This window comes from Amblyomma americanum, chromosome 7 (assembly GCF_052857255.1).
Source record: "Amblyomma americanum isolate KBUSLIRL-KWMA chromosome 7, ASM5285725v1, whole genome shotgun sequence".
Taxonomy (NCBI): domain Eukaryota; kingdom Metazoa; phylum Arthropoda; class Arachnida; order Ixodida; family Ixodidae; genus Amblyomma; species Amblyomma americanum.
The window spans coordinates 181,406,905-181,430,925 of NC_135503.1; the positions used below are offsets into that span (position 1 = coordinate 181,406,905).

A 24,021-nucleotide genomic window follows, 5' to 3' on the forward strand; every position below is an offset into this window, starting at 1 on the left:
GCTTAAAATTTGGCCCACGCTCAAATTAATCCACTGGCTTTTTTCAAAGAAGCTTGACGCTCGAGTCTAATAATCGACTGTTCGAGTTGAACTCGTAAAGATGCGACTGCGCATCGCAATCCTTACTCCTTCCCGTACTGGCGAGAGACTTCTCTTAAAGTCAATAAGTCAGTCATGCTCCTAGTCACCATCACTTGTACATAAAGCTGCTACAGCTGTTCTCCACAGAATTCTGCAGCCTCACTTCATTCGCGTAATCTTTGAATACCAAAATCGGCTAGCCAACCTTGCTCCACTAAACACAAGTACTCAAATGGGCACAAATACACGTACTTTCTTTGCCTTCGCCTGACATTAGCAACACTGCCGTTATGTAGCGAAAAGCACTTGGTATCTCGACCAAGTCTTACATGTCTGAATGTACTAAATATATAAAAGCAAGCCTTTGCGAAATTTTTCAAACACAAAAATAAACAAACTTGCTAGCTCTCAGCGGTTCTACCAACACAAAGAGCTCATCGACTGTTCAAGAACTGTGTTCGCTGCACTCCTGTGAGTGCCTTTACCACTTGGTACCATCCCACACTCACACGTCCTTTCTAACTCAATGGCACCATGACCTTTAAGTTTTAAGAAAACAGTAACACTTGATCGAATCCAAATTTTTAACCTAAAACAAAGTAGCATTTCTTTCCCTGATTTTACACGCACAAAACTGAAGGAGGAACAATAATAAAAAAACAGTTACTTTGAATGGCTACGCGGGGTGAAACATGGCTCATCACCCCCGCGTCGAAAGGATTAGTCTTTAAGCCGCGCCCGCCGGGGTCGCGCTCTGACTGATTGTACTGCTGTCAACTCGTGATAAAGGGCAACTAACTGAAAAAAGACATTCCTGATCGCTACTGTCATCTCCATGGCCCCTCGACGCGCTCAAAAGGCCCTGGTAGCCCATGCAGTGCCGATAACTGATTCCGGGCGACGGACAGCTACCGGAGCGAGAAGCTGCTCTCTGTTCTCGCCCCACGCAAGCCCGCCTACCATTTCGCCCTGCGCGCTTCCTCGAATACAGTGTGGAAAGTGCAGGACCCATCCTTCTCAATTGTGGGCGCCGAACATACCTGCATGCGTGGTCTCTGTTGCTCGACCCCTGAGCTCGCATGCACCGGGCGTCCCGCAAACTAGCGCCTTCTGATCTTTCGGGCAGATTTCCTTTCTTCCTGACCGCCTTTCTGTCAGGTCGCGGTGGCCTGCGTCGTCCCGTAAGCCAATGCCCTCTGCAAAAACTCGCTCCTGTCCTGCTTGCAAGATGCGCTTTTCTCTTTCTGTTACTGTGGTCACCTTTAGAAGCCCCTGGGCGTGCTACCTGGCCAGTAACTTTAGCTGCAAATTTACAAGGCCCAATGCGGGGAGGCTTTTCTTTCCCTTCTGCCGCCATTTAATATGTGCTAACGTTAGCACCAGTCTGCGCCCCTGAATTTAGGGCTTGGCATTTCAACCGTTTTTTCTTGGTCCGTGCCCTCTTCCCGTTTTTACGCCTAGACATTTCCGTTTGCGTCTCCTGATCACAACTAGCTTGATCTAGCTTTACAGAGGCACCTCGGAGACATTCATCCAATTGCAAACTGGCCGCTTTAACTTCGCAGGTCAGTGTCAGCTCCACACTGCTGACACACGGACCTTTCGCTGCTCCCGAGTTGGGCACTTTGTTTCCCTGAAGGCAGTCCTCCAACGCCCGCTTTTCGGCCTGAGCGCTTACCCGTGAAACGCCCTGCTCGTCTGCAATGGAGCTTTCGTCCTCTGTCGACGCGTGGCTTTCGATACTGCGTTTCAACATTACAGCTCCGCGATCTTCATGACGGTTGTGCGCTGTTTCACAATACTGTTTTACGTCGTCACGTCTGTCCAACTGGAACGATCCGGCCTGACTCGCTCTCACTGGAGTCTTGGCTCTCGAGATCTCATCTTCCAGTTTCTTTATCTCATACGCGAGCTGCAACCTTCTCAGCTCCCGCTCCTTTTGCTTGGCCGCTAGCCGTTGCTTTCATTCCGCTTTGAGGAGTTCCCACGTATTGCTAACTGTTTCTTCCTCGGTGGACTCCAAGAGCAATGTGCAAATGTCTGACTTTTTCGTCTTCTCATCTACTTCATCCAACTCCTCGCACAGTGACACCTAATCTGTCCTTAGCAACTTCATTAGATCCATGTTTGCTGTTCTGAGCCTTGACTTTGCTGAACAACTGTTGACGTGAGCTACACACACTCGTTTCACTGATCAACTTCCCACGATTCCCAGCAGTTCAAAGTTTTACCCAAACAATTGAAGCCTGGCAAATCTCAAGCAAAGTTCAAGCACTCACCCACAGAAGCAACACCACGCCGCATGGTCGATCCAACCGCTGCCAACCAGTTGTTAGGTGTGGGGCTTCTATCCCGTAGCAGGCCACCGGTGTTGGGGGATTGCGCTTCGATCCCACCGCTGCCACCAGTTGTTAGGTGTGGGGCTGCTGTCCCAATAGCAGGCCACCAGTGTTACGGGATTGCGCTTCGATCCCACAGCTGCCAGCAGTTGTTAGGAGTGGGGCTCCAACCTCATAGCAGGCCACCGGTGTTGGGGGGATTGCGCTTCGATACCACCGCTACCACCAGTTGTTAGGTGCGGGGCTTCTGTCCCGTACCAGGCCACTGGTGTTGGGGGATTGCGCTTCGATCCCACCGCTGCCACCAATTGTTAAATGTGGGACTCCAACCCCATAGGAGGCCACCGGTGTTGGGGGATTGCGCTTCGATCCCACCGCTGCCACCAGTTGTGTTGTGCGGGCCCCTGGTTCGCCTGTGCCGTTTCTCGCCAAGGTCGGTGTCCCAGAGTTCCGGATCGGGAGACTGCTGTTGAGGGGTGACGAAGAGATGAGAGGGTCTTCGAGGTGTAATCGGGAACACATTGGCATTTACAAGAACACGCGCATCCTGTTCCGACATAACAATAAATTAACACGCGAAGTTATGGAAGCTATTTATATTTACCACAACGGCGCAAAATGTATCAGCAGCCCTTCCATAACGTTATCCGAGAAGGAATTGAGCTATCTAACCTCCCACGTGCCTTCCAGATAACTTTTTGTTGATGGATAAGTAGTTTAGTGTTTGTATTTATACGCTTTTTGTTCTTCAATAAAAACCAGTTGATAGTCCACGCCTGTTTGTGCTAGTCCTTCGCCTTTTGTCCCGTTCGTGTTGCGCTGTGAGCGAAAATGAACACTTACCATCTCGCCCAAATTTCCGCCTTGCTGAACGTTATTTCTGGTACACTGGGCTCTAACTTCTGTAGTAGTTTTGATATATCTAACCCCTCCGTCTTAGTGTCCTTGTTTGCCATTTGCGTGTGTAGGGCCAGGGTCCTTTCTTGGCACATTAGACATGCCTCTTGTCCCCAAGAAGTGCTAGCCGTGAGCGGGTTCTTTGAGCCTTCAAGCAGTCACACGAGAAGGTTGTGCAAGATATACAAGTCCGAGTTGTGGCGGCAAGCACGAATCTTCAAGGACCAGCTAAGGGTGGCCTGCAAGCGTGAACGGGATTTTCGGGAATGGTGTGCAACTTCTGAAAGCGTCACGGAATTCATATGGAACGCCGTTCGCCCAACACTGCCTAAAACGAAACAGGCTAACGTGGAACAAGGAAGGTTCATCGACCTCAGCGACCAGGAGATACCGGAAAGACACAAAAATGTGTTGCGGATGGGACGGAAGTTCGCCTTTGAGCCACATCTGAGGCCCGCAGAGAAGGTGGCGTGTTCGAGGAACATTGTTCGCTTGGCACCAGAGGACATGCGCCCCCGTTGCACCGCGGATTGCGTGGACGTGCTGGAGAGAACCCATGGTAAGCAGCGGAACAGCAAGAGCATGAACAATACCGTTGAATTCCTGGCCGGAAGCGGTCTGAAGTTGCTGACAGCTGATAAGGAGGGATGCTTTGTAGTCCTTCCAGCGGGGGCCTTTGATGAGGAAGCGTCCGAAGCCCTGCGGAAGAACTTCAGACAGGTTGCCTTCAAAGCTTCAAAGGTGAAAGGACAGGCAGTGCAACTTCTAAGAGGCCACAACTTGAACAAGGTGGCTGAAGCAGCCAACAAGTCAACGGGTCAGCAGCTCGAAGTCTTTTTCACCGCTAAGACGCACAAGCCAGGCTATCCTTTTCGTTCCATCGTCTCTGAACGGGGGACTTGGCAGCATGTCGTCTCAGGGTATCTTTAGAGGCAACTGGCTTCTTTGTGCGTTCCGGACCCATTTGTGATTCCCAATTCGGACTTGCTGGTTGATTTTCTCAAAACGGATAACCCCGGTAACTGCATGTTTTTCAGCATCGACGTGGTGGACCTTTATTATTCCTCGCCATATTGTGAACTCATGAAAGCTGTGAAGATGTGCATAACACAGGACAATGATGAAAGTGCTTTTATCGATAGATGCGGTGTCTCGGTTGACAGTTTTTTTAGAAATCTTGTCCTTTTATCTATCTGCAACAGTAGTTGATTGGGAGGGAAAGGCTTTTGTACAAGCGTCGGGGGTTTGCATAGGCTCCAGGGTGGCACCTGTGTTAGCCGACATCTTTTTAGGCAGGGTTGATAGGGAAATTGAAAAGGCATTGGTTGGGGTAGCTGTCAGAATTTTTCGGTATGTCGACGATTACTTGGTGCTCACCCGAACAGGCAGTTTGCCTAGAAGTCTAGTCGACGTTCTGAAGAATTTTAAGGAATGCGGACGTGGGCTGGAGTTCACAACTGAGGTTCCCAGCAACAAAGAACTGCAGTTTTTGGATTTGGCACTGTGTGGGGGGAAAAACACTTGTGTTGGGGTTATCGCCCGAGGACTGCCAAACCATTGCTAAACTTACGGTCTGGCCATTCTAAGCTCATAAAGGAGGGCATTGCCGCATCTTGCCTGCAATCAGCTCTCAGGAAATCTTGCCATGAAAGGACGCGAGAGAGCATTTTGGCGCAAACAGGCAGGTTACGTGTGAACGGGTACCCAGATCAACTCATTTCCAGGGCAGCGGAAAAACTTCTTAGGCAGCTCAAGAATAGGGCTCAGCCGAAAGAAGCCAAAAAGAAAAAGCCGGCTGTGGTCCCGTATGCACACTGCTTGTCACATTGGCTGAAAAAAGTTGCGGGCAGATACGACGTTGATGTCGTCTTTTCTGCACCTAGAAAACTTAGCGCAATGTGCAAACAGGTGAATCAGAGGCACTACGGCAAGAGCAAGAGGGATGCTTGTAAAGTTCGTCATGTGTCGCCATCATACCTTGCGAGGTAGGGGTGGTATACCAGGTCCCCTTCTCTTGCGGTGCCATGTACATTGGCCAGACTGGCAGGTGCGTTAACAAACGCTTGATGGAGCATGAAAACACTAAAAAAATGACCCCCTGTCTCACACAGGCTCCCACAGCAGGCAATGCCAATGCAGGCATGAAAAGGATCATGCAGAAAGGAGAGCTAAAGGGGACCCCCTTGCCGAGGCCTCTTTCCAGTGCAAAAAATGCCAATGTGTTCCCGATTACAAGAACACGCGCATCCTGTTCCGACATGACAATAAATTAACACGCGAAGTTATGGAAGCTTTTTATATTAACCACAACGGCGCAAAATGTATCAGCAGCCCTTCCATAACGTTATCCGAGAGGGAATTGAGCTATCTAACCTCCTACGTGCCTTCCAGATAACTTTTTGTTGATTGATAAGTAGTTCAGTGTTTGTATTTATACGCTTTTCGTTGTTCAATAAAAAACCAGTTGATAGTCAGCGCCTGTTTGTGCTAGTCCTTCGTCTTGTGTCCCGTTCGTGTTGCGCTGTGAGCGAAAATGAACACTTACCAACTCGCCCAAATTTCCGCCTTGCTGGACTGTTGTGAACGCCGAGGGAGGTAGCATGCCTCATCGAAGGGTCAGGGTTGTCTTTTGCAAATGAGATGGCGTTGTTGAAATTAAAATTGAAAATTTCAGAAGCAGAAATAGCAACTGAAAAATTGCGGTATGAGAGACAGATCAGAGAAGTTGCGGCAGGCGTGAAACAAGATGCAGTGTGTCCGGAGAATGCGGCGGGCATTGCGAAGAATTTCGAGGTAGGCCGGAGAGCGGTAAAGATAGACCGCAGACTGGAAAGCTCGAGTGGCGACACTGAGGTCGCGGTTGAGAGACAGGACGTAGGTGTCTGTACGGGAAGAACAACGAGTATGTTTTTGCAGGCTAGTTGGTGCCTAAGCATTCTGGGTTTTTTGCGCAAAAGACACGACACAAAAGAAACGAGGTAGACAGGACAAGCGCTTGTCCTGTCTACCTCGTTTCTTTTGTGTCGTGTCTTTTGCGCAAAAAAACCAGAATGGGAAGAACAGGTTCAGGGAGAAGGGGCTCAGTCAGGCTCACGGGCACGCAGGTGCTGCTAGGCGCGTAGTTCGCCGGACCACCTCGTCCGGGAGTGTCCAGAGTTGGGAGCGGCACAAACAGATCCCATGAAAATTGAAGCACAGAAAAAGAGTTCATTCGTACTGTCGCGGAAGGCTAAAATCCAAAGTGAGAGCACGGATAGTAAGGCACCTCAATTTCGCGGACTTGACGCGGTGTCACTAAGCTGTGGGGAAGGCAAGTTCGCAGGATATCCAAATCGGAGCGCCGAGAATATTCTGGGGAGTATTGGTTTTCGTATCCAGGAAAAGGCCGAACTGATTGGTGCCTTCGAGGAATAAATACAAACAGGGTGGGCGTATGTGCCTTCGGAGTTTTTGGGAGCACCCGAATGCGTTTTTGTGACCGCAGCTGAGACTGCAGTTGTCTGTGCTGCTGCGGGCAGGTTAGTGCCGGGTGTAGGGACACTCGTTGCGCCAGATGCGCATGTTGAGTAGTTGGAGGAGACAGTGTCAGAAGTGGCCGCGCTTATTTATGGTGGCGTCAAGAACACGGAATGTGCGGGCGCAGTTGTGGCCGCGAATGCCACCGTAGTGGAATAGGTCGCCGGCGCCGGCGTTGAATGAAGGAACGGCCTCAATGAAACTCCCACCGAACGCGATAGGTTTCAGCGCGCACAAATTGGCGACATGGTTCTCAGGGGCGCGGGCGAAGAAATGAGCGAGGATGTGCATTGTACGATCGAAGAAGGCGCACAGCTGAACCATGAAGACGAAGTGGGCGGTCGGCCGCACATGCAGCCTGCGCTGCCAGATTTTCGGCAAGCGGAAATGATGCGGAGGTGAAAGGTTCTGTGCGAACCGATAACACGGGTGAAAAGAGGCGCGAAAAGAGTAAACGTACGCTAAATTGGTACGAAGCTTCCGTCGAGAAAAGGCGCTGTCGTCAAAACTGGAAAGAGCGCCAGGTGCAGCTCAGTAAGGGCCCGTATGACAGGGGCGAAAGAAACAATCGCCAGGCGAGACACCCTTTAAGCTGACTAGTACGGACAATTGCGCAGCACCGACTGGCCGCCCAACGCCGTAGAGGGGCAAACGTACAGAGCAGCCTTGAGGGTTCGTAGCTGCGGTCAATAATAGGTGACCAGACTTAACCAGATTGTGGAATTAGAAATCGAGCGAGAAACGCGAAATTACAAGGCCGCAGCTGATGCGCTACCAACGCTGGTAGCACCAGCTCCGTTGGTAAGGGGAGCGGGGTAAAAGAGGTGACGATGTTCATTCGTCCGTTTTGTTTTAACGTTGTCGTAGTGCCCAGAGGAGGATCGCGGTACATCAGCCGCGCCCTGGTGTGGTCTGATGCGTTCCGTGGAGGCAAGCATCAGAGTGGCGGTGGAGGTATCAGGCGCATCCGTTGGCTCGCTCCGGACGAGTGAAACGAGCGGTGTGTTTGCGTGGACGTTCGCGCAGCTCAGGTGACAACGGTTGGGAGACCAACCCCGCGAGTGGTGTGAAGGGCGGCCGGCAGCGGCGCCTGGACGGCGGCGAAGGCTCGAAGAAGTTCGGCAGCCACAAGGAAGACGCGGCTATGTGAGTGTACGCGAGGGCGATCCGGCGCGCCCAAGAAACGGCCGCGTGCACTGGTCGAGGAGGCGGCAGTTGGCGCCGGGTACGCGGCTGACGGCCGGAGCGAGATGCTGGCCCCTGCGAAATAATCCGGAGAAGGGCGTCGCCCGATAAGACCAAGGTCTGCGCCTGGGAGAGGCGGCGCCTCCGTAATGGCCGTCGGATGCCGGGAACCAGTGAAGATGCCTTCACAAGGAGCTGACCGAAGGCAACGACGGGGAAGCAATTAAGGACGAGAGAGAGAAAGTTGGAAAGGAGGACCGGGAAGAGAGGAACGAGAAGAACGGGACAGACGGGTGGTGGATGCCGAGACGAGAGGCCGCATCCCGACGGCCGAATGGTGTCAGCGCAGTTGAGAATAGATGTGAATAAACTAGCCGCTGTGTAATCAGAATGTTTGGTGTGGTCTGGCTGAATCGGGAGGGGAGGAAAGCAAAATAGAGGAGGGAGGAAGGAACCTGCCTGACTGGAGCTTCGCCGCAACCGCAGTGGGGGCAAGTTCTGTTTTGTGTCCATCATTTTACTAGACTCTGGAGGCCTACGGAGAACCCGCGGGAGCACGGTTTATAGGCCTCTTCAGACTGGCGGAAGCCTTGCGGGCGGCCGACTGATCTGCCGGGGGGGGAGGGGGGGCTTTTTCACAGGTGGCAGGGAAACCTTCGCCGCTTATGCCGAGGCGGGGGTGGCCCTGCCTCAGGCATAGCCTGGGTCCTGGCCGAGGCCCGGTTTGGTGTGCCACCCCTGCGCACCACATCGGCGAAATTTGTTTTTGCTGTAAACTGGAAAGTTGAGGGGAGTTGTTTTAGTGCTTCTTGATATGTTATGTTTTAATTAAAAATGCACAAAGGGTTGCAACATTAATTTATGGATGGAGTAATTCACTTTACCCATTTGCTAGTCGCCACCAGAGTTAATCTCAGCCTTAGATATACCGTTATTCAAGTTGTTTCATTGACATTTTTGCCGGCAAGCATAGGGCGACACAAAGCGGGCCTTTAATCAGATGGCAAAGAAGACGAACAGCGCGCATCCGAGCGGGAACGTCGTCTTCCTCGCTCCAACACGAGCCAAGCCATGCCGCTCGGCTGAATGGCGGCGCTTGCAGAATGTGAGCAGTGTGGCATTGCCTCCTTTCAAGTGGCATCGCCTCGATGCCTCCGGCAAGGAGGAAAAACAGTATGGAGGCATCGATAGTGCGAAGGCGCGTGTGGCGTCGGCACTGAATGTGAACCCCGGCAATGGTTAACAGGCGTAATACTACTTCATGCGTCACATGTGGACGACTTCAGACTTAGGCGGTCGAGAAGAGCGGACAACTCTTTGAGGGAATACTTCAGAGTTCACATCGCTGAGTTGACGTAGCACCTCGTAGGGGCCAAAGTTGCTGCGCAGAAGCTTTTCAGAGCGCCCGCGCAAACGTATAGGCAACATACCCGACGTGCTCGCCGGGTTTGTAAATCACTTCTCTGTGGCGGAGGTTGTAACGCCGGGCGTCAGTTGTCTGCTGATGTCCAATCGGTTGTCGAGCAAGGTGGCGAGGCCTTCTGCATCACGAACGAATTGTTCAGCGCCCGTGACAGACGAAATTGCACAATCTGGGAGCGGCATGGCGTCCAGAATTGTCAGGGCGCCACGGTCATACACCAAACGGAACGGAGTGAAGCCCGTCATTTCTTGGAGGGCGGTGCTGTGCACAAGCGTGACGTAAGAGATTATTTCGTCCCAGTTGCGATGGTCAGCGTCAACATACATAGACATCACCTGCAATGGTCTTGTTCAGCCTCTCAGTCAGTCCATTCGTTCGGGGATGGTAAGCAGTCGCTTTTCTATGACTGGTGCCACCGAGACGTAGGACCTCATGTGTAAGAGCCGAGGTAAACGCAGTTCCCCGGTCGTTTATACAACCGCGGGGGCGCAGTGGCGAAGCACAATGTGGTGAACAAAGAACTGTGCAATTTCAGCCGCGGTGCCACGGGGAAGAGCCTTGGTTTCACAGTAGCGGCTGAGGTAGTCCGTGGCAACAACAATGTACCGGGTACCCATGGAGGACACTGGGAATGGGCCCAGTAATTCCGTGTCGACTCGCTGAAATGGGATTTGCGGTGGATCAATTGGCTTCAGAAGGCCGGCCGGTTTTGTCGGCGGTATCTTCCGTCGTTGGCACTCACGACAGGTTCTAACGTAGTGTTGGACAACCGCAGCAAGCCGAGGCCAGTAGTACTTGTGGCGGAGGCGTCCCAATGTTCTGGAAGAACCGAGGTGGCCAGAAGAAAGGTCGTCGTGGCATGCAGTGAGAATTTCCTGACGAAGCGCAGTTGGGACAACGAGGAGATGCACAGTGTCTGTCGGGCCGTAGTTTTTCTTGTAGAGGACTCCATCTCTTAAACAAAACGACGAAAGTCCGCGCGAGAAGAGTCGGGGCGGAGACGGAGAGGTTCCTTCGAGGTACTCAATTAGAGGACGCAGTTCGCAGTCGGCCCTCAGGTGGTGAGCAAGGTCGGATGTGGTGATAGCGCCGAGGGAAGCAGAATCGCTGTCGAAGTCATCTGGTGGGCACGAAGGAGGAGCTCGGGAGAGACAGACTGCATCGCTATGTTGCTGACCGGACTTATAACGAAGGTGACGTCGAACTCTTGCAACCGAAGGCCCTACCGTGCAAGTCACCCCGATGGATCTTTCAGGTTCGCAAGCCAACACAAGGAGTGATGATCGCTGCCGACTCGAAACGGGCGGCCGTACAGCTACGGTCGAAATTTCGTGACTGCCCACACAATAGCGAGACACTCCTTTTCCGTGGTGGTATTATTCACTTCTGAACGGGACGAAGTGCGACTTGCGTTTGCGATCACCCGTTCTACACCGTCATGCCACTGCACAATCACCGCATCGAGGCCAACATTGCTGGCATCTCTGTGCAGTTCCGTGTCGGCCTCCTCGTTGAAGTGGCCAATGATAAGTGTAGATTGGTAGAGGGCTTAAAGTTGTGTGAATGATTTTGTAGCGATAGCTACATTACGGTAGCATTTCGAGCTTTCAGCGTGGTGGCGCCGCCACGCTGTCACATGGTTGATCACGTGGTGCGGAGCAGCTGCCGGCGGCGCAGCGCCGTGGCTGATTATGTGGTTCGTCACGTGGTTGGTCACGTGCCCAAGTTTCACTCGACCAGCTGTAGCTATCGCGTCACTGTAGGTTTAACCAGAGCTACACCACCGGCCATTTTTCCCGAGCAGGGCCCCAGAAGAAGGGTTCGGCGGCTTTCGTCAGGCGAGTTAACGGCTCTGCGAGCTTGTAGAAGTTTTGCACGAACCTCTGATAATAGGCGCAGAGTCCCAGAAAACGACGCAAGCTTTGTTTATTTGTTGGCTGGGAGAATGTTGCAACGGCAGCCGTCTTTTCGGGGTCGGGGCTAAGGGCCTAAGCGCTCACAATATGGCCAAAAAACCTGAGCTCCCTAAATGCGATGTGGCACTTTTCATGCTTGAGAGACAGACCCGTGGAACGGATTGCCTCGAAAACAGCACGCAAACGTTTCAACGCATGCAAACGTACTCCTCGAACGTGTCGGAGAAAATCACGACGTCGTCGAGATACACAAGGCAGGACTGCCACTGCAGGTCAGTTAGTACGGTGTCCAACATACGTCGGAACGTTGCAGGGGCTGAACACAAGCCGAAAGGAAGCACCTTAAATTCGTACAGTCCGTCAGGAGTAACGATGGCGGTCTTTTTCGGTCACGTTCGTCGACCTCGATTTGACAATAACCGCTGCGCTGGTCAGGTGACGAAAAGTAGGTAGCATGCCGGAGGCGGTCTAATGCGCGGCAGTGGATATACATCCTTTTTGGTAACGTTGTTGAGACGTCTATAATCTACGGAGAACCGTAGGCTGCCGTATTTCTTTGCGACGAGAACAGTAGGTGATGCCCAGGGGCTCGTCGATGGTTGTATGATGTCGTCGCGGAGCATTTCGGCAACTTGGCGGCGGATGCATCACGTTCCTTTGACAAAACATGATAAGGACGCTGACATAGCGGTCTCTGGTCACTATCGACGATAATGGTGTGCTTAGTTACTGGCGTCTGACGAACCTTGGAGGTTGGCACAAAACACTCGTGGAAAGAGTCAATAAGGCCTTCCACGCGGCGTTTCTGAATGGTCGGAAGGTCAGGGTTGACGTTCGGTCTTAATGGCTGTTGCCGTGGCCTGTTCCGCTGTTCCGGGGTCCGTTGTGGTTAAGGCACATTGGCCGGCATGCTCGCCAAGTTCTTCAAAATGAGCAAACACTGTTTTTCATCAAATGTAAGGGTTCAGAAATAAAGTTTGTGGAAACCTGTTTCCCCCCTCCATTTTGATGCGGCCCATCCGCATCGTAGGCCGTCGGGACGGACAGCCCCGGCTGGGCGAGGAGGGAAGTCTCCCTCATGGGGGAAAGAGAACGGCGACGGGAGCGCCACCTCGTAGGTTACGCGGAATTCTGCGGGACCGGTTAGAGGCTCTTCGGGATCCGGCCAGCATCGTGACCGGTTGCAGCCGCACGCTCTCGTCACCTTCCGCGACAGGGCACGGGGATCCGTTGTGCCTTGCCGCTGGACTTCTGGTTCCTGGCAGCGAAGTGAGCGCAGCAAACGCGCGCTCTGGTCGCCTTCCCCGGCAAATGCTAGGGAATGGCTTTTCACCAAAAATGCGGCGCACACGGGAAAGCCCGGCCGCCAATATGGGCGCATACAAACGTTCGCCGCCGATACCTCCGAAGTCGCGCCCCTGCCCCATCCGGTAAGTCGGAAGTCCTTCTTACGTTGCCTTCTACTTCCGAGGAATGCCTCATTGATGTTTTGTAGTTATCTGGCTCGCTCTGTGTATTAATTGCAAGTGTAATAAATAGCATATTAGTGTTAACGCTGTGTCGTCTCTTCCCTTTGTCCCTCGAGCACGAACCCCATCCGCGGTTGGGGAGCGGTAACGCTGCATCCGCGGAGTGCGGGCGGGGCGGAAAGCTGTCCCCCCGTATTTCCACAAGTTGGTCACTAAGAGCTCGGTACGCGCGTGAACAAGGCCGACAAGGACGCGAGCAACTCAAGACGGAACGCTTCCCAGTTGCTAAAGGATGCCTCATGGTTCTCGAAACATCTCTTCGCCGAGTCTTGGAACACTAAATACACGTTTAGTGGCTTTCGGTCGTCGTCCCACTGGTTAAAAGTGGCCACACGGTCAAAGCTGGCCAACCAGTCGTCGACATCCTTGAACCGATCGCTGTGGAAGGATGGCGGCGAGCGAGGTGTGAGGACTACAACCGGCGGGACAGTGCCGGAAGGCTGACCTGTCTGACTGCCAGTAGTGGACGTCAGGGTACGCAAAGACGTCGTCAGCGGCTGACACTCAGGTTCCAGGCCTCGCAGGCAGCGGCTCGTTTTGTGGGCGGGTGTTGTTTCCAAGCGTCGCTGATGAGCGTCAGAATTGTCCTCAGGGTGATCGTTGATGTGACGGCACCCATCACCTCCACCGAAATGTCGCCGTCAAGTGTAGGCCGCCACAAAAGGGGCTTTTAATTGGATAGCCAAGTAGACAGGCAGCACTCACTGGAGCGGAAGCGTCGTCTTCCTCGCTCCAACACGATCCAAGCCATGCCGCTCGGCCGCATGGCGGTGCCCGCAGAATGTGAGCAGTGTGGCAATATATTTAAGCCAGGACAGAGGCACCAGACCTATGCACTAAAATCTACTTGTATTCCAGCCGGCTGTTATCCTAGTTAGTTCTAGTAGAGGTCCTGTGCAACATGAATGTCTCACAGAGACGTAGAGTCAGGGACAAAGTTTTCTAGACCACGCGTTCCACAAATGAAGTCTATAGCCCTGCTATTATCAGGCGGCTGGAGACCCCACTTGTGGAGGTGAAAATAAAAATTTTGTCTTTTCATCTCCATAAGTATGGTCTCCAGCTGCCGGCTAAAAGTAGAGCTATCGACTTCATTTGTGGAACGCGTGGTCCTGAGAAATTTCTCCTCGGCTGTATATATCAAATCGAATTGACGACGTTATCCGCGACAGACGTGTTTCATGCATGCGATGCGCTTCATAACTGGACTAACGAACACTGAACAGTGATTTTGAGTGTTAAATCGGGCTAGTTGGTTCATCCTTGAGTGAAAGAAAAAACAAAATGTTTAATGATGCCTGAAACGTTCTCAGTGGATTCTCATTTCAAAGTTACGGCGGACATCGCTGCAAACACATGGCTAAACTCACGCCCAAAGTATGCCCTCCATGCTGCTTGCTACGTGCTCTTCACTGAATACGCTGCGCAGTTAAGTTACACGCTCTATTTGCTGCTTCAGAGATGCTGCAAAGATGCGCACCTACTATCATGGCACAGATCGACGTCTTTATGCCTGGTTGCGCGCGGCCACCACCGCTAACTCGTGCCAGGTTGCATGCAAGAGTCGGCTACTGGCGACGCGATGGACTACGTCAGCAGAGATGCGCATTCGCTTGAGCCTAAACTTAGCCCTTAATAAGCAATCTAGTAACCTGCGCCCGCAATGTGCTCGTAAGTTAAGCATGCTGTCAAGCACCTATGCCGTTTGCAATTCTGCGCCACCCTCCGAAGAGAACGTACACGTACGGGTGACCGACGGTCCGTGCCCAACATAACATGCCTCTCACCGTCTTAAACAGTCCGTAATACGTGATACAATGCAAATGGTAGTTCTTTTTAGCCGGCGAAAAATGCAAACAAGACATTCAACATTAAATTTTTAGATTATATTTCACAGCCATACAAGAAAAAAGCCGTGTCCAATCTATTTGACGCTTAAGCCGATACAGCGGCGGCGACGAGGCCGCCGAGCCTCCTGAGGCGAAGACATGCTCCACCTCAGTACACGGGGAAGCGCCGCCGCGCAGCAACCGCAAAGCGGCGAACTGGAACTATCCGCCTCCGGGTCGACGTTGCTTGTCGGTGGCTAGGCAAGCGCCCAGACCGCAGCTTTGTCTTCTCGCGGAAGTTCGCGTACATTGAGTTTGAAGAGCGTACGTTGTTGGGCTAGTCGGTCAATCATGGTAAATACAAGGAGGGGGGTACTGCGCACAAAAAGACAAGGACAAGAAGATAACACAACAGGCGCAGACTCGCGACTAACTTAATTGACAACACGACACTCCTTAAATAGTTTCAAACTGTCACATCACACACATGTGGAAACCAAAAACTTGTCTTCATTCTGATACAGTTTCATTCTGATACAGTTTCATTCTGATAATAGTTTCAAACTGTCACATCACACAGATGTGGAAACCAAAAACTTGTCTTCATTCTGATACAGTTTGATAGAAGGGTCACTTACGCAATCTTTATCCTTCTGTTTGATACAAAATGCCTCCGCCAACTCACGCGCCACCTGGTCACGGCTCCCCCTCAAAACTTTTGTATCTGTCAGCAAAGGCAGGCAAGGGTTATTGCGCGTAGCATCCGGGCATGCGCCACAATGCAGGGGTAAATTCGACCCTGTCCCTGATTTCATGGAACGCTGGTGTTCTCTTAAGCGCTCATTCAGACATCGGCCTGTCTGACCGATGTATACCCTGCCACAGGTGAGGGGAATCTGGTATACGACACCCGTCTGGCACCTGACAAAACGAGTGGCATGACGCTTCTCGCAGTCCGCTTTCCTCTTCCCCCCGGACATGACCTGAGGGCACAATGAGGCCAACTTGCATGGGGCGGTAAAAACTACCGGCACTCCATAGCGTTTCGCCACGTTCTTCAAGTTGTGGGAAATTCTGTGGATATACGGTAGAACCACTGGCCTCATTTCCTTAGAACGGCCACTATCCCGGCACGTCCTATCTTTCAGTTTGCGCAGAAGCTTCTCTGCCACTGCAACAATGATTGAAGCAGGAAAACCAGCCTTCGTCATCCTTCGTCATCCTGCTTCAATCATTGTTGCAGTGGCAGAGAAGCTTCTGCGCAAACTGAAAGATAGGACGTGCCGCGATAGTGGCCGTTCTAAGGAAATGAGGCCAGTGGTTCTACCGTATATCCACAGAATTTCCCACAACTTGAAGAACGTGGCGAAACGCTACGGAGTGCCGGTAGTTTCTACCGCCCCATGCAAGTTGGCCTCATTGTGCCCTCAGGTCATGTCCGGGGGTAAGAGGAAAGCGGACTGCGAGAAGCGTCATGCCACTCGTTTTGTCAAGTGCCAGACGGCTGTCGTATACCAGATTCCCCTCACCTGTGGCAGGGTATACATCGGTCAGACAGGCCGATGTCTGAATGAGCGCTTAAGAGAACACCAGCGTTCCATGAAATCAGGGACAGGGTCGAATTTACCCCTGCATTGTGGCGCATGCCCGGATGCTACGCGCAATAACCCTTGCCTGCCTTTGCTGACAGATACAAAAGTTTTGAGGAGGAGCCATGACCAGGTGGCGCGTGAGTTGGCGGAGGCGTTTTGTATTAAACAGAAGGATAAAGATTGCGTAAGTGACCCTTCTATCAAACTGTATCAGAATGAAGACAAGTTTTTGGTTTCCACATGTGTGTGATGTGACAGTTTGAAACTATTTAAGGAGTGTCGCGTTGTCAATAAAGTTAGTCGCGAGTCTGCGCCTGTTGTGTTATCTTCTTGTCCTTGTCTTTTTGTGCGCAGTACCCCCCTCCTTGTATTTACATTGAGTTTGAACACTCGAGAGTTCGAGGATAGCGCGAGCCGAACGGCCTCCGCTCAGCCGTAGCCAGACGTGAGCAAGATGCGGTGCCGCTGCATTTGGAACGACAAGCTGATATCAGCAGAGGCCGGAATCTCGCGAGACTGGTTTTGGCTCGCGCGATTGGCCGGTTTGCCGGCTGCATGACGACAGCCAGCGTGCCGGCCAATCGCGCGAGCCGATGCCCAAGCGAGAACCCGGCCACTGGCAGATCTCAACTTTAACGCACACACCACGTTAAAACACGGTGCAAATATTTCAAAGATTTCAGAACGCCTTTAGGGACAATCGTGAACGCGAGAAAAATTGAGGGCTCAGTAGTTGTAGTGGGGGTCCGCGGCACGATTTAGAAGCTGGCACGACGGAACTAAACACACGACGCTTGCCGCTACGGTGGCGTCCACGGCGGCAAGGGAATCGCACGTCAGCTCTCGTCCTGATCCTTTGAATTTCATGTCAACACTGCACCTTCACCATGAACAGTTTAAGGAGCATGAGCAGCATCAAACCACAAGGTGCAGGATGAAAGTTACACACGGCTCGGGCTTTCCCAACATTTTGTGAGATGCGAGCTCTGTGCCCATGCCTTATCATTTCGCTACAGTAATCCACCTCCATCGCACGCAACATCCACAATACAGTTCAGAGACCACCTCAGGTGGCACGAAGAAAAACATACTGTCTGTATCAAGCGGCAGTGAATTTTTTTTTCACTCACCTGTCCAAATAAAGCGAACCAATTAACGCAGCAAGAAATCTACCGTTCTTTATTCGGCAGCCATCTTGCGAAGTGCTGCTCAGCATCAAAAGCAGCACCACAGAGTAGTAGTTGCGCGGAAAATTTTGCGCTACTTTTTAGTTTACTGCACTCTAGGCTTTAAAAAGTAAGCGAAAGTTTTTAGGGTTTTCAGGCGCATTATTCGTTGCTTACTGCTTACTAGAAACGCACGTGACAAGACAACGGCGGTCAAAAACAGAAAACGTCTTTTTTTTTTGCTTGATGATATTCTTGTTATTTCTACTAACAAACCATCCTTGGGAAAGCGTGAACTTTGGGATGCACCAACGCTGGCAGACGCATCGAAACACAAAACGCAGAGCTGTCTACGTTGGTGCATGCCTCCCGATGTTCACGCTGGCCCAAAGATTAATTCATACCGATTGGCCCAGAGGAATGCCATTTTCCTGTAACACATTTTTTCTGCGCGACAACAATAAATTTCCTCAAAAACGTCTGTAATTTCACACACTTTTTTTTACAGTGATAGGGAGAACCAATCACAGTCCCGAAAGGTGGGCGAGAAACTGCTCCGCGCGGAAAAAGCAAGAAAGAGGCAACGAGAAGCTCGCTCAGGGGCGGCAGAGTTGGAAGCGTGGCAGAACAATTCCATATCATCAAGGGCTTTAGTTTGCACCGGGCTGCCAGTGAAGGCTGGCAATCCACGGCGCAGAGGGTTGCTCCTCCCCCTCGCGAGCTGGAGGAGGCCATGCAGGCTCACCAGGGCGTCGTACTTCATGAGCTCGGTGACCTCGGTGACCACGCGGCTCTTGAAGACGCTGTACCAGGGCGTGCCTTGGAAGTTGTCGCCGGCGTTGAGCAGGAGGGAGGCTGGATGCTGCGCGCGAAGAGACCGCGCCTGCAGAGATGGGGAGCGACACGGCTGCATCAATCTGCCTGCAAACTTAGCAGCGTTGTAATGAAAGGTAGAAATGTTTTGTCTTCCACTGCACTCTTTTATACTATAATTGCCGCCAATTATATGGCGGCTTTATGAATCAGGATCCTCAATACGTTGTTTTTTGCTACTAGCTTAAGGCTTGAGCCCATATATCGTTTAAGCAAAGCCTTCGGTAGTTAATTCTTTTAAACCTGTATCGTGGATTGAATCAAAATTCATTTTCGTATTAACGAAAATTTAGAGTGATTTACAAATCACTTTGTCAACGGTCTCTACAACTGAATGAGGTACGGGTGTGGTGCTGTTGGTCGCTTATGTCAGACCCAAAGCGCGTAGAAAGGCGTGGATGGATGAAGAAGTGCGGTGGTGTGTCGTCTTCGCCTGTCCGGGTCTTTCTGCGGTCTTCACGTCGAGCATGAGTTCGAGCAACAATCCCTCTTGTTTTCATTAATGTCCTTCTTCGTTATTCATTACAGCGCGTTCACGCAACTATTTTACGTTGCCGATACATATTACTCAATCTCGCTTTCTTTCTCGATCTCTTACGATGATGATGATGCTAACTCGTTCCTGGGTATTCCTAAACACCCAGAATAAACTAAGACTACTCACTCTCCGGACTAATGCCATCACATAATTGCGCGCCCTTATTATGCTTGTTTTTTGCTTCCTCCTCCATCGCGATGCCAAACAGAGCAAGCGCCGCATGACAGCCCTAGCTGCGCTGTTTCCAGCCCAGCCCCGTCTTCACGACGCTGTTTTGGTGCTCTTTCTAGTGCAGCACACGTGAAACCGCGGCTCTTCGGAATTCCACTCACAAAGCGGGGGCGAGGAAGGCGTCGCTCCGGAAAATCAGCCAGGCTGATTTCATCCGAACGCTGTCGTCGCGGCTTTGTGAGGAGGGCGGGTGATTTCTCGCCCATCGCTATTCGCCACTTCCACTGTACGGCTTCGCTTCCAGCGCAGCTAAGTGCGGGCTGCATTTATTTACTACTTTCATGTGCCGACCTCAACCATGTCTACAAAACGGCTCATGCGTTTGGCATCATTGCATGCCCCTGGCATGTTTTGAATGCATCACCTTACGCTGCGAAGCGGTGACGATACTGTGGCAAATAGGCGCGCTTGCTTAAAGAAATACGAACTTATTTGGTCGAAATTTCGCCTATAAAAGAAACAGAAATGGGGGTTTATCAGCCACGATCGAAGAGTAAGAGAAGATTGGAGGGCCGCTAACTGTCTTCAGCGGAGACAGAAGTTCTGTACAAGCATATTTCTTCAACTGGAAGTAATAGTTTGTGAACGCAATTTTTTTTTACACCTAGCCAGGCAGCACACACAACATGCGCTACCACCACTACATTGTGTCGAAAACGCGCTCTATTTGTTTAACATACTAAGTGCCAACGCAGGACAAAGCAAGATTTGTTAAGGAATAATAGATTAGACAATTCACACCAATACTTTCATAAGGACAAACGACAGGAAGATGTTTCTGCACCTTCCCAATTTTCGAGCAACTTGCCTTCTCACGTGAAACAATGCATCACTGTTTCGTTTCAAACACCAAATTTTATCCGTATATAGTGTCGCATTATTGTAACACCTTGTTACCTAACAAGTTCTTCACTTTGTATACTGGTGTGTTCATATATTTCACACCCTAGTTATTACATATGTGTGTTGGTAAGCATTATTGAATTGTACAAAACTTTTATGCATTTAATTCTAGTGCATGAAATTTTCAAGTCGCTTTGCTCTTATTTCTTCACTTGCCGTATTTCGTTCGGTGGTGGTGTTTTCTTTTGACTGCGTTTGCTGTTCTTCCCATATTATTGTACAAAATTTATATATTCATTTACAGGAAGTCCCGATACAGCCTGAGCTGTGGGACCTCCTTCTGTACAGTTTATATATTACTTGCCTTTAATGAATAAATATTCATCTTAGAAAAGAAGGCGTGACGAATATCATCACTCCTTCATAGAAGCTGTCCACGATCTGGTCACCATGGCTGGATGTAGACGCTAAGGCCTACACCACTTTCAGCCTTTACCTCCTATTGAGCCTAATTACGATAGCTGCCACACTCTCGTTAACACTATAGAGCACCTCCACGTTGCCAGCTATATCCTGATTGATGAGGATTCCCACACCTAGTTCTCGTCTATCCGCTAAACGACGATAGCACAGTACGCGCCCGCCGGTTCTGAAAAGCAGTAAGCGACAGCTCGTGCTGCATAGTACAAACGTGCCGCTAAGCGAGATCGCCTTTCGCGTTCAAGCAACGCAGCAACCAAGCCCACTTTCTCAGCCGTCGGAAAATGGCCACTTGGAGCTGCAGCCGACTAAAATGGTGGAAAGAAACAAGCAGCCGATGGCCCCGCGCTCCAAAAGAATTTGATGCCTCGGGTTTCCAGGCATTAGTTCTTTGTTTCTTTCTATTTTTTTTCATGCCTCGCGGCCGCAGTAGGCGCTGGTGTTTACAAGTCACATTTATGCGAGCGAGGCCTTTGCAGTGGGTGGTGACCGCCGCAAGGCGCTTGCTATTGCTCGAGAAAGAAAAAAAAAAAAGGCCAGCTGCAGGGAGCTTCGAGTGGCGTCAACCCGTGGCCGCCGGGCGGCCGGTGCCCGCGTCTGGAAGCTGAAATTCTGAACACCGAAGCGCAGCAGCCAAATACATTTTCTCAGCTGTAATTATGCTTATCGAATTCACTGACCGGCCCTACAAAACACTTCACTGCCACAATTATGAAGGTAATTAACAGCTATCGGTGACGTAGTCCGGTTATTATCACGTAGAGCGAGTATGATGTCTGCTACTGCCGCGATTATGATCGCTCTAGAAGAATCATTTTACCTAGAAAAGCATTTTTTTTTTCAAAAGGCCTTGTATTTCAGCATATCAGCCGGAAAAAGATGCAGCTGTGTTTGTTAGGTAATTTTGTTCGTTATCAGTTTTAGGCACACGGTTTTTCTTATTTTTGCAACCATTATTTTTAAAAAGTGTCCGAAGAATATAAATTACAATCCGAAGCGCGAAAAAGTGCTGGAAAAAGTCATCTGTTAAATCAAATATCTCAACACTCTCAGTGGGTGAAAAGTGGTGAAATTCAATTTTTTTTTTCGCGCGTATTGCGAAAAGTTGGAAACGCAAGTTGAAAAATGTCCTGTGTTGTGATAGCTAGGAAAGACCAGAAGATTTAGTTCACCGCGAAGGAATTCAAAAGACACTGTATCATTTGGATTGCGTACAAAATGTGTGACTAGTTGAGTATTTCCAGGAAGTGAGGTTTTCAGATGATAAAAAGCATGTGAGCGAGGGGTCATCATGACTTGAATGCGGCTCAGTGGATCCGTTTGCCCAATATATGTGTGCATTAAAATTGACGCCTAACAATTCATTCTTACGTGTTGTTGGCACCAAAGTCAAAATTCATTAAAGAACAAATATTTGGCATATCATGGCTGTCAGAGCCAAAGAAAATTGCCCTGCTTTTAGAAGACCTCAATTAAGCAGTCACTTAACAGCACATTTTAAGATTTTAACAGCATTTTAAGATTCAGACAGGCTAGTACCGATGCGTGATTTGGCGATATTTTTGCGGAACGGTAAATTTTCTTTAAAAACAATTAATGTCCAGTAATGTTATTTTATACTTATTAGACCGGAAGTGTTTTTTTTTTTTTTGTGCGCGCAAGAAGCACCACTTGCATAAATTCGATGTCAGCCGGGCGTGGCGAATCTATTCTACATGGAAGGGCTGCAGAACGTCACTGTATTGCTGATTAAGGCAGGGAAGTGCCGAATCTGCATTTCATGAGTGCTCAAAGCAGAGGCGCCATACAGACGCTCGTATTAGAGTGATAACCTAGCTGGCAGCATAGTGAATTGATGATGACGCCAGAAAAGCGATGTCGAAGGAAGTTGCTGCCCTGATTTTGCTTTATAATGAAGTATTCGACAGAATACCGTGTGTCAAGAAGCGAACATAGCTAAAATAGAAAACATACACTAGGCAAAATTTGACAATAGAACACACAAGCTTTCTGAGCCCGTACGGATCCATTAGTCGTACAGAGCGCTAGGTGGAATGACGACGGCTTATGAACTATTGATATCGCGAATTGAGCAATTGTAGATTTATGGAAGATTTCCACAAGTTCTCTTGAGAGCACGCTTTGTGTTGTCCATATGAAATGAAAATAAAAGAGGGCTTGATGATATGTTTTCCCCTTTTCGATGAGAGATGCTTCGTACCAAATCAATTGAGTGCTCTGCTGTTTCGCTGCGCCTAGCCAAGGCATCAGCTTCAAAGCGGTCATTCCTGACGCAATTTTGATGCACTTGGACTTTTTCTATAAAGTTACCAGTTTAAACACAACTCCTCGAACCTACACCACTCACATCGCCGACAGGGAACTCTATACCAAGAGAAATGTCCATGGGGCAGCGACAACCCAACCCTAACACATTTCACACTGACACGTCCATAAAAATACCACCGTTTAAACACGCGTAAAGCGGCTCAGGACCAGCGGGAGGTGAAGATGACTAGCGCACGCATGGACGCCAATCAGGGTCATTGGCAGAATATCGGCAGAATCCCCCGGAGCCCAGGACTGAGGTCCCACCCACAGGCGCTCCAGCGATGAACCTCGTCAATACAACTTTAATTAATCAATCAATCAACGATTAAATCAACCAACCAGATCGATATCCGTTAGAGGTGAAGACGGATGTTTTCGATATTCCTGATCCACGACAACAGGTCGCGCATAAAAACAAAGACGACGACGAGCACCAAGGCCTAAACAGGGATGCGTTTAAAGAGGAGGCCTTTGTTGACGCCGCCTAGGCTTTCGTGCATATTGCACTGTCTACGGTGGAGATCTTGAATTTGACGGCAAACTGGGAGGCCCACTCACCATGAGAGCACATTAAGACGGGCGATGTACGGCCAGGAGAGCGATTCCTGTTTGCTCCGATTGTTGCTGCACAAACGCGTAGCCTTTCATGGAGAGAAGACGGAAGAACAGACGAAGCGAGGGCAATCCTCCAAAAGGATCACTCCAGCGACTAAATATTGTCACGTAGTGGTGACGGCAGTACGGCCTGCAGGAATAGAGAGCGAAAACTGCTTCCAAACGAAACACTGTATTAGGCTGACTTGCGCCCACAACGAAATGAATCACTCAGCGGCTGAGACCGACCAAGAACGGGAGCGTCGACTGCCTCAACGGGGGTTGAAGGATGCCGAATGAGTAGGCAGCCGCTCCTGCTTCTTCCTCTACCACGACTTCGGCTTCGGCGATGGACGACGTGGTTGAGTCTAACTTGGCTTAGCAGCACAGCATAAAGACGCATAACGAAGCTTTCGCTTGCATAACTGGACTGATCCGAACTAATCCGCAGGCATGTTTTCAGAGAGAGGTGGCCTCACGGAGGTTGGCCATTGCGCGTACTAAGGAATGATAGCGTCTATATTATTTCGCTTTCCGTGTCTAACCTTTATTATTCACTACAGATGTCATATACACGTTAAATAGGCGGCTTAAGTCACTTCGTTGCGTTTAGTATTTCAGGTTCCTTTCTTTATCGCTTCAGAACTGCTGCCTTACC

The 24,021-nt window shown here is 50.4% G+C and overlaps 1 protein-coding gene across 2 annotated transcripts in view; it reads right to left on the reverse strand.

The window, feature by feature from the left end:
- LOC144096778 (protein 5NUC-like) overlaps positions 1–24,021 on the reverse strand; it is a 414,953-nt gene that overhangs the window by 228,660 nt on the left and 162,272 nt on the right. The window contains exon 2 of one of the 2 annotated variants that reach the window (XM_077629662.1): positions 18,219–18,356. The exons of the other annotated variant lie outside the window; for it this stretch is intronic. Coding sequence (XP_077485788.1) covers positions 18,219–18,356 — 138 coding nt within the window. The remainder of the gene's footprint in view (positions 1–18,218; positions 18,357–24,021) is intronic. 2 annotated transcript variants of the gene reach the window in all.